Raw genomic sequence first — 16,851 nt, 5'->3', positions numbered from 1 at the left:
TTCAGGCCTGGAAACTTTGGCCTTCTTTTTCGGTGGCTCGGAGGTCTGACTGGATGGCCCTTCCACTGCTAGAGCCAGTCATTTAAGATGCTGGTTTTCTAAGTAGATGTTTAAGGCGTGCAGATGGCTGCAGACAGTCTTAGGAACGTCCGGCGGCAGAGAAGTTCTGAGGAAAGGTACGTGCAGATGTCACTTTCATGGCCCATGTACCATAAGGCCAACTTCAGATGTCCCACGTACCTCGCAGTGACTAAAGCTTTTGTATACTGGCCAGACATTCCGGTAGCTAAGCAGAAGATAACCCAAAAGTGATGAATAGTGCAACATGGGAATAGAAGGACATCACCTGTACTGAATAAATAAATCAAGGTGGAGAGGAAAAAAAAAATCTGCCACACAACGACTACCACTTCTCTGTAACAAACCCCCCACTCCACTTCAAGCAATGTGAAACACAATCTTCCTTTAAAAAAGAGGTAGACATTTGGATGGGTATTCACAAATTCACCCAGCACAACTTGTCTACCACTCCCTGAAAAAGTGAGGTATGGTCTAAGGGTGAATGATAGTAAGGGATAATTGGCCACAAGGCCCAGTTGCCATGTATATTATATGCTTCTATGATTATTATATGCTGTTGATGAAGGAAGAGGTACACATTTCCCACCTGCATAACATTTTAGATAATTTTCAGCTTTACTTAGGCAGTTGCCAATGCTACTAATACACATGGACGCACTTTGGGTATAGTCTCCTAAAAACATTTTGCTAACATGAATCTGGTGGTGGACTAGTTCCATGGTCAGATCATCCAGCTGGTTCATTTCAGGCTTGGTGTCCCAACACTACCACCCCCGGTTTATGCCAGGAGATTTACCTTAACACCATCTGCAGCACCTGATTTCTGTAAAAAACCAACTCACTGGCAGGACCAGTGCTGATGACTAGGACTTGCTAGCTGGGACCCATAACTTGGCCAAATGGTGAGCTACAAAAAGTACAGTTTTGTACCTACCATAAATGTAGATGTTCGAGTGGTTATGCTGCTGCAGTCATCACACTTGGGTTATCCTGCCGTCAGGTGGTCCCTGCAGTCGGCCTGAATTCCAAAGCCTTGGTCCAGCGTCGGTTGTCGTCGCTTCTTCCCTGACATCAGTGCGGCAGGGGTATAAAAGAGGCAGCCAACGCCATTTTCTTCAGTTTTTCTTGCCCCAGATGTCAGGTGCCCCCAAACTAAGAAGGCAAAATAAGAAGCTGCAAAATATACCTTAGTGAAAAACCATAGTACTAGTTGTAAGCAAATACACCATATAGACATGCATCCCAAAGATAGATGTACATGGAGGAATAAGAAAAGCCTTGAGAGGTAGAGGGGGTGGAGGGAGGGTAACCTGGACTGCAGCAGCATAACCACTTGAACATCTACATTTATGGTAGGTACAAAACTGTACTATGTTCATCGTGCTATGCTGCTGCAGTCATCACACTTGGGTAGAGTCCCAAAGCTATGGTTGGGTGGTAGGAACTAAACTGGGTTAGGTGCAGCTAAGATGCCCTGCAGAACTGCAGTGGCAAACCCAGCTCTGGTTTTTGAGTACAGAGGAAGGTGGTAATGCTTGGTGAAGGTGTGCACTGAACTCCAGGTAGCTGCCTCCAGAATGTCCTTGTTGGGACTCCTCGGAGGAAAGCTGCTGAGGTTGCTGTAGCCCTGGTAGAGTGAGACCTAATACTAACAGGAACTGCTTTCCCATGGTGTGAGTAGCAAAAGCGGATGCAATGCGCTATACATTTGGAGATGGTCTGTTTTGAAATAGCCTTTCCTTCTGAGCCTGGTGCATAGGATACAAGGAGTTGGCCAGATTTTCTGAAGGCCTTTGTCCTGTCCAAATAGTAACGTAACTGTCTGTGAATGTCCAAAGAGTGAAGGAGTCTTTCCCCATTATTCTGTGGGTTTGGATAAAAGGTGGGCAAGTGTATGGTCTGATTGAGAGCCACACTGGAAACTACCTTTGGCATGAAGGAAGGGTTGGTGCGTAGAGATACTCTGTCCTGATGAAAAATGATGAAAGGTTCCGCTGCCATAAGAGCCTGCAGTTCTGAGACTCTGCATGCTGAGGTGATAGCCAGCAGCAGGGCTGTTTTCCATGACAAATATTGAAGCTCTGCTGAAAAGGCTGGTTCGAAAGGAGGTAGTGTTAATTTTTCCAGCACAAAATTTAGATCCCAGGTTGGAGTTGGTGGTTTTCTGGGGGGGTCTTATATTTTTTGCCCCTCTGAGAAACTGTCTTAGCAAAGGATGAGAGAAAATGGGAGGAAACGTATCATAATGAGCTGAAATGGCTGAAGCATGGATCTTTATGGATGAGAAGGAAAGACCTTTGTGTAGCAACTCAGCTAGATACTGGAGTATGTGCGGAATATTTGGGATGGCAGGATGTAGGCTTCTGGCCTGGCTCCATACACAAAATCTTTTCCATTTGTCTGAGTAAGTTTTTCTGGTGCTGGGCCTCCTGGCCTCCAAAATGACATTTTGGACGTCCTTTGAGAGAAGTGTTGTTTGATAATTTAAGGTGTTTTCCATGCAGCTAGATTTAAGGTCCGTAGTTGACTGTGAAGGATCCGAGAGTCTTATTGGGTTAACAGCCGAGGGAATTGAGGTAAGATCCATGGAGGGCTGCGAGTCAAGTTTCGTAGAAGTGGGTACCAGTGTTGACGTGGCCAGTCCAGAGCAATGAGGATCATCTGTGGTCTCTCTGATCTGGCTTTCAGTAATACCTGGGTCAGTAGAGGCAGAGGTGGGAAGGTGTAGACTGACAATGCTGTCCAACTGAATGATAGGGCATCCACTTTCCAGGCCAGGGGATGATAAGCCCTTGTGCAAAATTTTTGTAGGTGGCAATTGTTGGTTGAGGCAAACAGATCGATGTCTGGTGGACCCCACCTTTGAGTTATCATTGAGAATACTTGTGGGTGTAGTCTCCACTCGAGAGGGTCTGTCAAATTTCTGCTTAATTCGTCTGCCAATATGTTCTCTTTTCCTGGCAGGAACTGTGCTTGCAGTTGTACTTGGTAAGTTAATGCTGTGTTCCACAAGTCCATTGCCTATCTGCATAGTGGGTAGTTCCTCCTTGTTTGTTTATGTACCACATAACTGTGGTGTTGTCGGTCCTTATTAGAAGTTGTCCTGGATGTAAGAGGTCCTTGAAAGCTGTTAGTGCATTTTTTACAGCTAGCATCTCCTTTTGATTGATGTGTAGTTGCCTTTGGTTTGCAGACCATTTGCCCTGTATGCATTGTCCTGCCATGTGTGCACCCCAGGCATAGTCTGATGAATCTGTTGTCAAGGTTTGGTTTGCTGGAGGTGAGACAAAAGGAAGGCCCTTGTTTGCTTCGCATGCTTGAGCCCACCATAGAAACTCTTTCTAAAGGCAGGGAATGAGAGTTATATTTGCTTCGAGGCTGTGTCTGTGTTGGGACCATACACTTTTTAGGTACCACTGTAGTTTTAATTGAATGCAGGATGCCATGTACCCCAATGCCTGCAGGAATTTCCTTGCAGTGAGCTGGGTAGAAGTTGCCATCTTTTTGAAGTACTGAGCCAGTTGTTTTTGCTTGTCTGGCGTGAGGTCAGCCATCTGGGCCGTTGTATTTAAGCTGGCACCCAGGAAAATTATTTCTTGTGAGGGTATTAGTTTTGATTTCTTTTTGTTTACTGTGTACCCTAGGCAACTTAGCAACTTTGTTACAAATGCCAGATGCTGTAGTAGTATGTCTTTGCTGTCCGCTTGGATCAGGCAGTCGTCCAGATATGGATAAATCTGTATTCCTCGTTGTCTGCAGTATGCAATTACTGATGCCAGGCATTTCGTGAATACTCTGGGCGCAGTAGATAAGCCAAAGGGCAATGCAGAGAATTGATAATGCGTTGTGCCTGCCAAAACTCTGAGGTATCTTCTGCAATCTTGTCTGATGGGGACATGCAGGTATGCCTCTTGGAGGTCCAACTTTACCAGCCAAAACTCCTTGCCCAGCATGGGAAGAAGCTGCTGTAGTGTGAGCATTCTGAATTTGGGAATGTCCAGGTACGTGTTTAGAATTGAAAGGTCTAAGATGGATCTCCAGGCTTTGTCCTTTCTTGGTAGTAGAAACAGTCTCGAGTAAAATCCTTGACCTTGCTCTTTTGCAGGTACCTTTTGAATTGCTTTCATGTTCATGAGAGCTGAAATTTGCCTTTGTGTCTCTGCCCATTGGTTTGTTGGCAGATTTGGCATACATCTCATCTGTGGTAAAGTGTGAAAATGAAATCTGTAGCCTCGGGTAATAATATCCAGAACCCATTTGTCCTTTGTTATGATTTGCCAATTTTGTGGGAAAAGAGACAGTTTTCCTCCTAGAGGTGCTGCCTGGGCAATTTTGCTTGGCAGGTGAAGAGGAAAGTCATTGAGTTTGTTTTCTGAAGGGTTGAGATCTGTCGTCTCCCCCTCTTTGAGTTGTTGTTTGCCATTGTCTAGGCCTGAAGGTACCTTGTGCCTGGCATCTGCCCTAGGGCGTCTGTACCTGCCCCTTTGGGGTCTGTCTGAAGCAGGAAAGGACCAGTTTTCTGATGGCCAGTTTCTGCTGAAGCGAGGAGGTTGCACCTGTAAAAAATCTAACTGTTTGCATTGATTTTGCCTTTTCTTCCATTTTCTTTAAAACTTCCTCTGCTTCGACACCAAATAATGCATCCTTTTGCAGTGGAGCATCCAGTAACTTTGCTTTAACATGTTCTGGTAGGATCTGCTCTTTTAGCCAAGCATGCCTACGTATTACAGACCCTGTGACCGCTGCTCTACATGAGGCCTCCAAAGAACCAAAACCACACTGCAATGTATGTTTTCCCACTTGTTCTGCTGCATGCAACAAATCCTGCATCCCTTTGAAATCTAGTTGGTCTGTTTGAGGGATTATTTTCTGTTTTAACTGAGTAAGCAAGTACTGCTGGTATTTAATCATGTGGAATTGGCAGTTTAATGCCCTCATAGCCAAAGTGGCAGAGGTATACACTTTTTTCCCCCATCTTTCTAATGCCCTGGAATCTCTTTCCGCAGGTAGTGGATTCTTAGCAGAAGAGGCCTTAACCCCTTTGGGACCCTGGGAAATGGTTTCTGGGTCTGCAGCAGGGCTTTTATATAAAAACTGATGAGAGTCAGGGACTCAATAGTATCTGTCTGGTTTAGGTGGTGCTGGAGGTAAGGAATCTGGATTAAGACTGGATTCAGTGTAGACATCATCCAGAATGTCCAAAACAGGAGGAATGGCTAGGGGTCTATACTGAGGTAGAAGAAGAAACTCACGGAGTCTTTTCTTGGAGTCAGAGTAATCTTGCCCTTCCCAGTGGAAATGCTCTCTCATGGTGTGCAGGATTTCCCCAAAAGAGAAATCTTCAGGGGGGAAAACAGAAGGAATAGATTCCTCAGCATCTGAGTCTTCATAGAGAGGGAGGGGGTCATCCTGTTCCGTCTTCTGAGGAAATGGATTCCTGGTCAGAAGGAGGTAAATCTTCCTCCAGTCTGGGCCTTTTGTCAGGAGGGGGTTGGGAACCTCTGATAAGGGTAATCAGGTCCTCCATTTTGAGCATTTGTTTTTTAGGCATAGGGGCCTGTGTGGGAGTCTGTGGACCCGGTTTCTTAACCTTTGGAAGACTGGCGTATGACTTAACGGAGAGAGTCGTCGGTTTAAAGACGCCCTCTGAAACCGAAGGCCTGTCCATAGTCTCCGGATCGTCGCCCGGGCTGACGTCCGCGAGTTGAGGAGGAACTAGCTCCAGTGGCCCAGTAGATTCTGAGAGGTAGTCACATTGTCTAAGTCTGCGGTAGTCAGGAGCTGCGTAGGCGCCTTACTGAATACCGAAGATCCGGCGGCAGGCCTAACCGAGACCTCGGTATCTGGTTTAGGTCTAGGCTGCCGGTCTTTGCCCTTGCATTTTTTAAAAATAGCGGTAGTCGGAGGTTCCGACGACATGATGTAGTTGAATTTTCTGCCAAAATAATGTCGGGCGGTATCAGCTCGACGCTTAATAGTGCGTTTATTAAACCTAGCGCAAAACCGACAACCAAAAACGTCGTGGTCTGGGCCTAGGCAAGGAATACAATAAGAATGGAAATTCTTATGAGGTATTTGCTTCCCACAAGAAATACAATTATTAACTTTGTCTGACATCGGACTGAGGCAAGAAAAGTTTCCCCAATGGGGTACTCAGCTTTATAGAAGACTTCGGCTGAAATTCCGTTTGAAAATCTCAGGAGCTGGCCGACCAGCACTTGCGAACTGCTTCTGCTTCGGGCACCGCGCGGCAAGAAAGACTGAAGAAAATGGCGTCGGCTGCCTCTTTTATACCCCTGCTGCACTGACGTCAGGGAAGAAGCGACGACAACCGACGCCGGACCAAGGCTTTGGAATTCAGGCCGACTGCAGGGACCGCCTGACGGCAGGATAACCCAAGTGTGATGACTGCAGCAGCATAGCATGATGAACATCAGACTGCCCATGCTATGGACTAGACTTCTCATACATGTCAAACAGAGCACCTCACTGGCCCTCTTCAAGAGAAATCTTGATGAGTGGATGGTAAATGAAAAATTCATGCCGGGGATCACTCCAGTGGCTCTACTTGACAGAGACATTGGGACCTAATGATGGGTGGCACGATGCCAGGGTAATCCTGTGGGCTAGGCTTGTAAAGGCTCCAGGGCCATTAGCCTAGTACACACCTATGAACTGACATTTTGGATTTAGTCATCACCACTTAAATTTATGTCTGAAGCCAAGTGAGCCTCAAAGCCTTTGTTTTTGCCTTCAGCTTCACAAGCTGTGTAAGCTAAGATGGTGGTAGGACACAAATGGCAGGACTTGCTTGCTTGAAGAAAAGCTTATTCAGATGTCCATTTTGTGGCATATCAGAAATCTCATGTATGAAGGTGATATTTCTGTCCAGTTAATTTTAGGTTGCATCAAATCTTCCAGTGGAACATTTTCAAATGATGTACAGGCTGTGCAGCCTAGTCTGCCTTACCTTTTATAAAGCCATTCTTACTTTTCAACTGTGGAAATCACACTTTTTTGAGGGTAAAGGTTGCCAAGATCAGGCAAACCTTTCCCTCATGATGCATCTGAAGTACGTTGTGGTTATTCCTATAACGAGTCCCCTGTCTTTTACCAGTCAGAGTTTAATAATCTGGACACTGGGAATGTCACAGATGAGGTTTCACCTTTATTCCTGTGGGGATGTCATGGATGTGGTTTTGTCTTTACTGGTTTGCCTCCTACTTCCCACGTCACACTAAGTATAGGGTGTTTGGGCTTTAATTCCTCCAGCAATCATGCAGTGACTTGTGCGGTTTCACAGGGCTAAGCCTTAATGTCACTTCTGGTCATAACATATTTGCCTGCCTCTTAGGGAGACTAAACAAGGTAGAATTACTTCCCATATACAATAAACTATACAGTAATGATGCAAAAAGTGCATTATACTTGTAAATTATTTTACTGACAAGAATGGCTTCAGTGAAAGTTTTCTTGGGAGTTAAACTCCTGCCACAATATCATAACAGACTGAACCCACCATGCCCACTACCTAAATTAGTGCACAAGTTACTATATTTACATATTAACTACAGCAACAGGAAAAGTATATGGTCTAAAAAGACAAGTGAGCAATGGCAATACAGTTGTGAAACTACAACATAAGGAGGTGTTATTCTAAAGTTGTTTTTTATTGCCTAGAATGCTCTGCTGTGTGTAAAGCAAAGCCAAACTACTACATTTAACATCACTTTGTGAATATGGTCACAATGTAAAATAGAGTGGACTTTGAAACTAAAACCTCAAAATCACTTTTTAATCTTCACTGATTTACAAAGTTTCTTGCATTAACCTCAGGAGTATAACTAGAAATTAAAGTAAACAAAAAATAAAGATGCACTGAAAATGCAGACAGGCTAGCAAAAGGTGTACATATTCACCAGTCATAGCTTTTTATCCTAGTTTACCGGACTGTTTCTACCAATAATTACCAGCGAGCTGTTACCTTGCTTTTTGGAACTGGTGCTGGTGCTGGTGCTGGAACTGGATCTGGCTGGCTGGACACAGGGCATTTCTCCACTGCAGTTATCCGATTTTCAAGTTTGGAGACAACCTGACGAAGATCTTCAATCACTAAATAAAAGAAAAAGTGTGGTCATACTGACTTGAAGAAAGGTGAACATTGTGTTTAAACTGTCATGTTTCAGACAACAAGAAACCACATAAAAATTAAATTATATTCAAAGTACAACCATTGATCTGCAGTTACTTATGTTTTTATTAATTCATTTGACCCATACAACTCAGGTGTACAGTCATATGTCAGTTTAAATAATGTCACGTATGGGGGTTAAATAAATTATCGTGGCCAATTTATTATTTTTATTTCATCACAAATTGATACTGGAGGTGTACCCATTCAACAGTTGGCTTTAATTGCTGGCTACATATGCTAGTTGTATTTAAAGTGCTATGCATTATTGTCACTTGATCAAGATAAGTAGTCATTTTTCTGGGTTTGCAGAAGCATGCATTTGTGTGAAGCCAGATGGAATACTTTACTACAGCTACCTTGTGTAAAAAGAAAATCAGATTTTTGAGGATTGTACAATCAATATACTGTCAATATAACTGATGATTACAGGGGGCTGACTCTAATGAAAATGACTGCATGTGTGTGTGGGAAAGTAGTTGCAGTGCATCTAAAAGCAAATTGGCTATAGTATTTTTTTTTTTTTACTTTCCGTCATAGCCACACATAAGCATTCCAGACAATACATGGTACGTGGCTGTCTGTAATGATCTTGGCAATAATGTTTATGATAATAAATTATCAATGGCACATGGTGCAACTAGTAGTGCTGCCATCTAATTGGTTCTCTGGCTGAGGCTTTAGGCTGCGATTCCTACAGTGTGGCATCTGCATGCACTCCCTGTCTGTGTGTGGATTAATCCAGATGCTTTGGTTTCTTCTTCCAGACCCCAAGAAGTACAATATATGCCTCTGGCCATTTGCACTTTAACTTCCATCTCAGTCTAAAATCAGAGGGGGTACACAGAAGGTAACCATCTTTTTTTTTTTTCTTCTTCATTTTTTTTTTTTTTTTTAGATGGGTGGAAACACAAGTACTGTTCCCAGACATGCTTTATATTATACTTGCAAGCATTTGCCTTTAAATTTACTGGGAAACTAATATTTTTTTAGCTTTGAAGATTAAGCTTTAAACACAACTTGTTTTTCCTTGAATGAAAAAAAAAGGCCACATTTCTTTTCCTTACTCATGATCAATTGTTCAGGCAATCACAAGATCAAAAGAATGTAAAAATCTTTTAAGGGGTGGATTGGCTTAAGTGTTTACCTCAAGACAAAAGATACAGGGATTGATTCTCACCTTTATGGAAATTGGTTAGGCTGAAAATAGCCTAAGAGGGCAGCTAGACTAGTACTTTCATATGAAGCTACAAGATGCCCCTCAGATCAACTAGAATTCTGACTTCTGGGAGTCTCACTGCCCCAGACCTCCAGCTTATTTCTGTTACTTCCTCCAAACTTATTATCGTGGAGTCTTGACCATTTGTAATAAGACAATATATGGACAAAACGCAACCTATCTGGATGGTGTGGGACCAGAATGACCGGACAAAAACAGGGCAGTGGCACTACAAAGGTGTTGAGACCTGTATGCAACGAGAAGGGGACACAAAGTCCTTTGTCTAGGGCACTATTTCACCTAAGGCTGGCCTTGCTGACTGCAATCAAGACACTTGAGGTGCATATACTCAAAGTAGCTGTCATGAGTGAGACACATACTGAGGCAGTATGTACTGTTATAACTTGATATTACTTGTGAACCTCTGCTATCTCTGTAAAAAACAAAAACAAAAATCTTGCTTTTTTCCCACTTTTCTGAGAGTTAAAAAAGTTCAGTTACAGGCTTGCTGTTCCTGAACTGTTTGAAAGTTTCTGTGAGGCCATTTTTGCTTGGGCTGAAGGAGGGTCTCTGTTGATCAGTGGCAGTGACTAACATTGAGCAGCTTCCCTGCCCCCGTAGAGGTGGTTACTGACTTGAAACTGTAGTTTTATTGGCCACTAGGGGTCATCTCCATAACTCCTTCATCTTCCTCTCTTAAAACCTAGTTGCCTCGTGGTTTGGGTGTCTTTTCAGGCTTGTTGGCTGTTGGTGAAGCACCCTCCAAGAGGAAAAAACGCTGAGAGAAGAAGGGAGCCACTTTTGAGATTTTAAGTATTTTTTCTCTGTTTATTTGCAAAGTTTTTCTGCATAGCTGCCTAGCTTGAGCATTTTCTGGCTTGTTAAACTTGATTTCTGTATTAGTAGCTGTATTTAGAGCACAACCAAAAGCTGTTTGCTGAATTTCCTGTTTGCACTTAATTTTAAATCGTTTTTTTCTTAAAACTTGCATATTTTCTGCCCTTGACCTAGCACTCTTGTGTGGGGTCATTTACTGCACTGTTATAACTTGATATTACTTGTGAACCTCTGCTATCTCTGTAAAAACCAAAACCAAAAAAAAAAAATCTTGCTTTTTTCCCACTTTTCTGAGAGTTAAAAAAAGTTCAGTTACAGGCTTGCTGTTCCTGGACTGTTTGAAAGTTTCTGTGAGGCCATTTTTGCTTGGGCTGGAGGAGGGTCTCTCTGTTGATCAGTGGCAGTGACTAACACTGAGCAGCTTCCCTGCCCCCCGTAGAGGTGGTTACTGACTTGAAACTGTAGTTTTATTTTCCCTTTTGGGTCTATTCCTGCTTCTTTCCAGCCCCTGCTATCAAGCACGCTTTAACGTGCTTTAGCGCGGAGTTGCCACTAGAGCAGCAGCATCGGGCAGTGCCGGTTAAACAAGGTTAAACTCTTTCTGGCTCCAGAAAGTCTGTTCTTCAATTTTTCCCTTAGAACTGCTCTGTTAGGAACCTAAACAGTTTACATCTACACTAAAAAGTGCAGCACTTGTTCCAAATAGCTTTTTCTTCTCAAAAAGCTCAGCACTTGTCTTATAAGCATATCCCTTGTCTTATAAGCACTCTCTTTGCAGGTCAAGCACTCCTATATTATACAAATCTCTCACTAGCAAAACCCCCCAGGAGTGCCCACTTCCCTGCTAAGCCCACTACTTTTCTGTCTCATACCAACTCATAATTCTTTCTAGCATGTCGAAGGGTCAGATGCTGGCGTCCTCTCCTGCCCATTTGGTGAATCTGGGAATTCTGAGATAATGTTACAATTGCCTCATGTACACGGACAACCCTCTCCTCCTCCCACGTAACACTAACACTTGTGAGAGATGCAGCTATTTAGCCAGACTGGAGGCTGAGCTCTCTAAACTCAGGACTGGCAAGACCAGGCAGGAGGAGAAGGCAACTACACACACCACAATACCAGTCTCACATAACTCAACCACACCACTGAATCAAACACATAAACACACTAAGACATACTCGGAGGCTCTGAGTAAAAATTTACCTAAACAGCAGAGGCCTCCAAAGCAGACACCCAAGCAACTGCAAACTCAATACACCACACAAACAACACATAAACAACAAAATCAGTGTGCAAAGCAGTCACTGCCCTTAAGGCCAAATACAACACCAAACATACTTGTCATAGGTGACTCCATAGTCAGACACACTGACGTCCCGCTCACCAGACTGAGTAAGGAGAAGGTCACAGTAAGCTGCCTGTCGGGCACTAGAATCTGCCACATAACACAAGCACTCAGGTCTCTCAACAGCAGGTACAAGTACGACTCAGTCATTGTCCACGCTGGTGTCAACGACCTGAGACGTACCTCCTTGGACTACATGAAAAGAGACATTGAGGAGCTCTCCGATTATGTAGCCCAGGCAGGTATGACCCTGACCTTGAGCAGTATCCTACCTTCACCTAGAATGATGCCACAATACAGAGATAAGATGATCAGCTTTAATAATTGGCTTAAATTCTGGTGTCATTCAAAGGGGATCCAATGTCTGTCTGCCTGGGATGACATGCTGGACAAGCCACGCTGCTTCACAAGGGACGGCTTGCAACTGTCACCCCTAGGCTTCCGGATATTGGCAAAGGCTCTTGCCACCCCATAGTGCCTTTTTAGGCAAGGCTCAAATTCTAAACCTACCACCCTAGAACACAAAAAGTAAAAACTAAGGGTAATGCTGCTCAATGCCAGAAGTCTCAATCTCAAGATGCACGCACTCAAGGCCCTTCTCAGTATGGAGAACATCGATGTCTGTGCTGTGACAGAAACCTGGTTCAAGGCTCCTGAGAGCACCCCAGCACTAGCAGGTTTCACCTAATATCATGCGTTCCGTCCCCAAAATCCGGACAACACCAAGAAAGGAGGGGGGGGGGTGTCCATATTCATAAGGGACACCCACACCTCAAGGTTGGTGGCAACGCACGATGCATCGGAGACCATCCAGGTGCAATTAACCATAGGCAAGACTGCTCTGCAATTTGTAGCATGTTACAGGCCACCCTCTCAAACTCAGGAACCTCACATGGCCTTCCTGAAAACAATGGAGGGATAAATGTATCTCCAAACACCATCATACTAGGTGACTTCAACTACCCTAATATAGACTGGGAACACTACTCAAGCCCAAACACTCTAGCCCAAAGGTTCCTGGAGTTCATAAACTCAAATGCCATGGAACAACTAGTCACCATCCCCACAAGAGGAGAAAACATACTTGATCTCATCATCACGAACATGGGATCACAATGTTCAACACCGAAGTATACGCCTCACTGGTGAGATCAGATCATAAACTAATCTCGCTGGAGGTCCTCATCCCGGCCCCACCTGAAATAAAAAAAGACCACAGTGAAAAACTTCTCAAAAGCCGACTTCACACTTCTAAAAACTAGTGTGGTCTCCTTTAAGGCCCCTGAGCCAGTGGTAAACATTACTCAAACCGCTGAATCACTTACAAATGCCTTCTACCAGCACCTACAGGACTGCATGGATCAGGCAATCCCAAACAAAACTAAGACTCTTTGTACCAAAGGCAAGCGTCCAGTCTGGTGGACCCCAGCCATAAACAAGCTCTACAACAAAAGGAGGAAGCTACTACAAGATAGAGCAAAATCCTTGAAAGGTAAGACACCTTTGATCATTATAAGTAAAAATCTAAGAGCCCTCATAAAATCAGCCAAGGCAAATTTTGAGAGAAAAATCGCCAAGGACTCAAAAAAGACAATCATAAGGCCTTCTTTAGCTATGTTAGAAACCTAGGAGGAAACTCCCAGATATGCTCAGAATTAATGTGAAGATTACTGAACCTACACACATTGCCAACATACCGGCTGACAGGTTCAGTGCAAACTTCTCCCCTCCCCAAAAGGAGAGATATCTATACCAGAGGATTGTAGCCCCCAAACATCTCCAACACCCAGGTGAGAACTGCTCTCTCCAAAGCAAAAACACAGCATCCATGGGACCGGATGGTGTCCCCGGCTGTGTGCTCCATGAACTCAATGAGGAATTAAACCAGCAGTTAGGACAGCTGTTTAATCTTAGCCTCACCTCAGGATACGCACTCAAGGAGTGGCGCCGGCGACTGTGGTCCCACTTCACAAGGGCGGTGCCTCCACCGACCCTGGAAATTACCGTCCCATTAGCTTGACAAGCCTTATCTGCAAAGCCATGGAGAGGATCATAATGGAACTCATAAATAAAGACATAGGGAACTTGCAGACTTTGGATCCAACCCAGTTTGGCTTTGTCAAAGGCAGATCATGCCTTTTAAACTTGGTTGACTTTTTCGAGACAGTCACCAAGGCCATTGATGAGGGAAAGGCAGTCCATACAGCCTACCTTGACCTGGCAAAGGCCTTCGACACAATACCCCACTCAGGTATCATCGAAAAACTCATCAGCTTGAATGTAAACCCATACATCACAAGATGGGTTGCAGACTGGCTAAGTGACAGAACCCACAGGTTCAGAGTTGCTGGAGCCATGTCAGACTCAAAGCCTGTCACAAGTGGTGTCCCACAGGGCTCAGTCCTGGGTCCACTCTTGTTCGGCATCTACTTTTCTGAAGTACAAGCAAACACAGGAGGGTTATGGCTGACAAAGTTTGCAGATGACTGCAAACTGGGCCATAGTCGAAAACACATCTGACACAGATATCCTTCAAAGGGCCTCACAGAAACGGATAACTGGTGCCAGAGCCATGGCCTAAAGTTAAATGCCAAGAAATGCATAGTCATACCCTTCGGAAAAACAAGGTTACCCCTAGCTACCATATAGGTGGCAATCCACTGAGCACAGAAGAAGTCATCAGGATCTGGGGACCCAGGTTGACAGTAGCCTTCGCTTGACACTCATGTTGCTAAAGTAGTTAGGAAAACCTTCTACATTGCCCACCTGATCATGAAGGGATTCACATCTAGATCAAGGGAGGTCATCGTCCCCTGTACTCATCACTCATTAGACCTATGATTGAGTACAATGCCCCATTCGAATGTATCTGACCCGACACCTGCAGCAGCTGGAAAGGCCCCAAAAGTTCCTCACCAAAAGGATAAAGGGTCTCAAAAATATGTCTTATGCTGTCCGACTGAAAGAACTCCAGCTCTATTCAGTCTCATACCGCTTGCTCAGAGGTGACCTGTGCCTGACATATAAGGCCATGTCAAACCCTGATTTGATGAATATGCTTCACCTCAAAAATCTAGATCCCTCAGAACCACAAGGGCGGAGACTTAAACCTTGACACGGTTATTAATAGAACGTGCTGGAGGGACAGATTCATCACCCAGAGACTCCCTATGCTGTGGAACAAAATCCCGGTACATGTGAGGCAGAGCACCTCACTGGCCTTGTTCAAGAGGAATCTTGACCAATGGATGGGGGATCGCAGATATACCCCAGGGATTACTTCAGTGTCACTGCTTGACAGAGGCACAGCAAAATAATAGGCATAGTTTTATTCAAACTAAAGGGGTGGCGAAAGCCAAATAACTATGGGCTAAGCTTATAAATGCCCTTGGGCAGATAGCCTAGTATGAACCTATGAACCTATAAAGAAATAAATGACCTCATCTGCTTAGTCAGAGGTAATAGTAATGATCACTTACCTGCCATAACAGAGCTCCAACACATTCCAATTAGCTCAAGCATTCAGTTGCTTCCTACAGTGCCCGCAGCAACAAATAACCATAAAAAGTTATTAGCCCCCCCTTCCTATGAAATCATAAGCCGCCACTGCTAAAAAGGTATTCCAACACCTATCAGAGGCCCAAACAGAGAAATGAGTCCATTGACTTTTTGTACATTTCCTGATATCTACCTTCTGGGCAGAAGGATGTTGATAACCCTGGGAGGGTAAACTGCATCTATAGCTATAGAAATAAGCAAAGAAACCAGATGTTTTTACCTTAGGGCATGAAGGCCCAAGTAAGACTTGCTGGACAGATAGGTTCAACCTAAACAACCTACTTCAAAAAAATTAGATCAAAGCAAAGGGGACCACATCCCAGAAGGCCAAAATGGGGTGACAAAAATGACTTTCAAATTACTCTGCTTTGCTTTCTGCAAGAACACGAGAAACAGACAGAACAGAGGAAAGGCACAGAGAGACTTAGAAGTCGCTCCTGGACTACAACTTCCTTGGGAAAATGCTGTGTGGGTGCATGTGTGTGTGTGTGTGTGTGTGTGTGTGTGTGTGTGTGTGTGTGTGTGTGTGTGTGTGTGTGTGTGTGTGTGTGTGTGTGTGTGTGTGTGTTTGTGTGTGTGGCAGCAAAGTTACACAATAAATGGACAATTTCCATTGTTCCCCACCACTATACAGCATACGAAAATGTTTATACATATGTAGTGTGAAAACATGACTGACAATTTCACAGTCCATGGTAAACAGTAATGAAAAAGAAAGTAAAAGAACCCCAAAAATGTACAGTCATATACATTAAACTACACATTCAAGAACTATAGTAAAGACCAGCCAATGTTAGCAGGAGCAATTAATCTCAGACAAGGTGATACCAAGTACATCTGACACTAAGGTCAGGCTTTATTTTTGTTGAAGTTGAAAAAAAAAAGTATGAAGACTCTATTCCATCTGACAGATGAGGAGATGAATTACAGCCCTAGGAAAAAGAAAGAGAAGAAAGTATTGTGTAAAATCTTACTGTAACTTTAGATGTCCTTCTCTTCTGTATGCTGCTGTATTCATGACACAAAGGAGTCCGCCTCCAGTGACTCTTGTATGCCCGGCCATTTTACAAAAGATAAATGCTACCGCTAAGGTGTGTGTGACATCCCGCGTCTCTCTCTCTCTCTCTGTGGATGTTGGCCATAAACAGACATCGGGTACAAAATGGATGTCAGCATGCATCTTCCTCAGAAAGTACAGTTGTGTACACCTACCATAAATGTAGATGGTCGAGTGTATTCACTGTTGCAGTTATCACATTTGGGTTATCTGCTTGCAGCAGCCGTCAGTCGGCCTGATTATCAAAGTTTTGGGTCCTGCGTCGGCTGCTGTCTCATTTTCCATGGCGTCAGGTAGTCAGGGGTATTAAAGCATGCAGCCAATGCCATTACATTAGTTTTTCTTGCCCCAGATGTCAGGTGCCCCCATAATCGGAAGCAATTATATATAAACAAGGTTACACCTCCAACATAAAAAGCAAATACACAAAAAGCTTTAAGCATAGTAAACAAGAATAGAGGTATAGCCAAAAGGAGTCGGGGCTGGAGAGAGGGTAACCAGGACTGCAACAGTGAATACACTCGAACATCTACATTTATGGTAAGTGTACACAACTGTAG

General features: G+C 44.0%; 1 protein-coding gene across 3 annotated transcripts in view; it reads right to left on the bottom strand.

The window, feature by feature from the left end:
• EEF1D (eukaryotic translation elongation factor 1 delta) overlaps window positions 1-16,851 on the bottom strand; it is a 639,646-nt gene that overhangs the window by 189,725 nt on the left and 433,070 nt on the right. For all 3 annotated transcript variants that reach the window (XM_044067328.1, XM_044067326.1, XM_044067327.1), the window contains one exon: window positions 8,066-8,193. In XM_044067328.1, coding sequence (XP_043923263.1) covers window positions 8,066-8,193 — 128 coding nt within the window. The remainder of the gene's footprint in view (window positions 1-8,065; window positions 8,194-16,851) is intronic.

Source organism: Protopterus annectens, chromosome 3.part1 (assembly GCF_019279795.1).
Source record: "Protopterus annectens isolate FY-2018-M chromosome 3.part1, PAN1.0, whole genome shotgun sequence".
NCBI classification, from domain to species: Eukaryota; Metazoa; Chordata; order Ceratodontiformes; family Protopteridae; genus Protopterus; species Protopterus annectens.
Note: the sequence above shows the minus strand (reverse complement) of the source record. Positions and strands in the feature narration are given on the sequence as shown.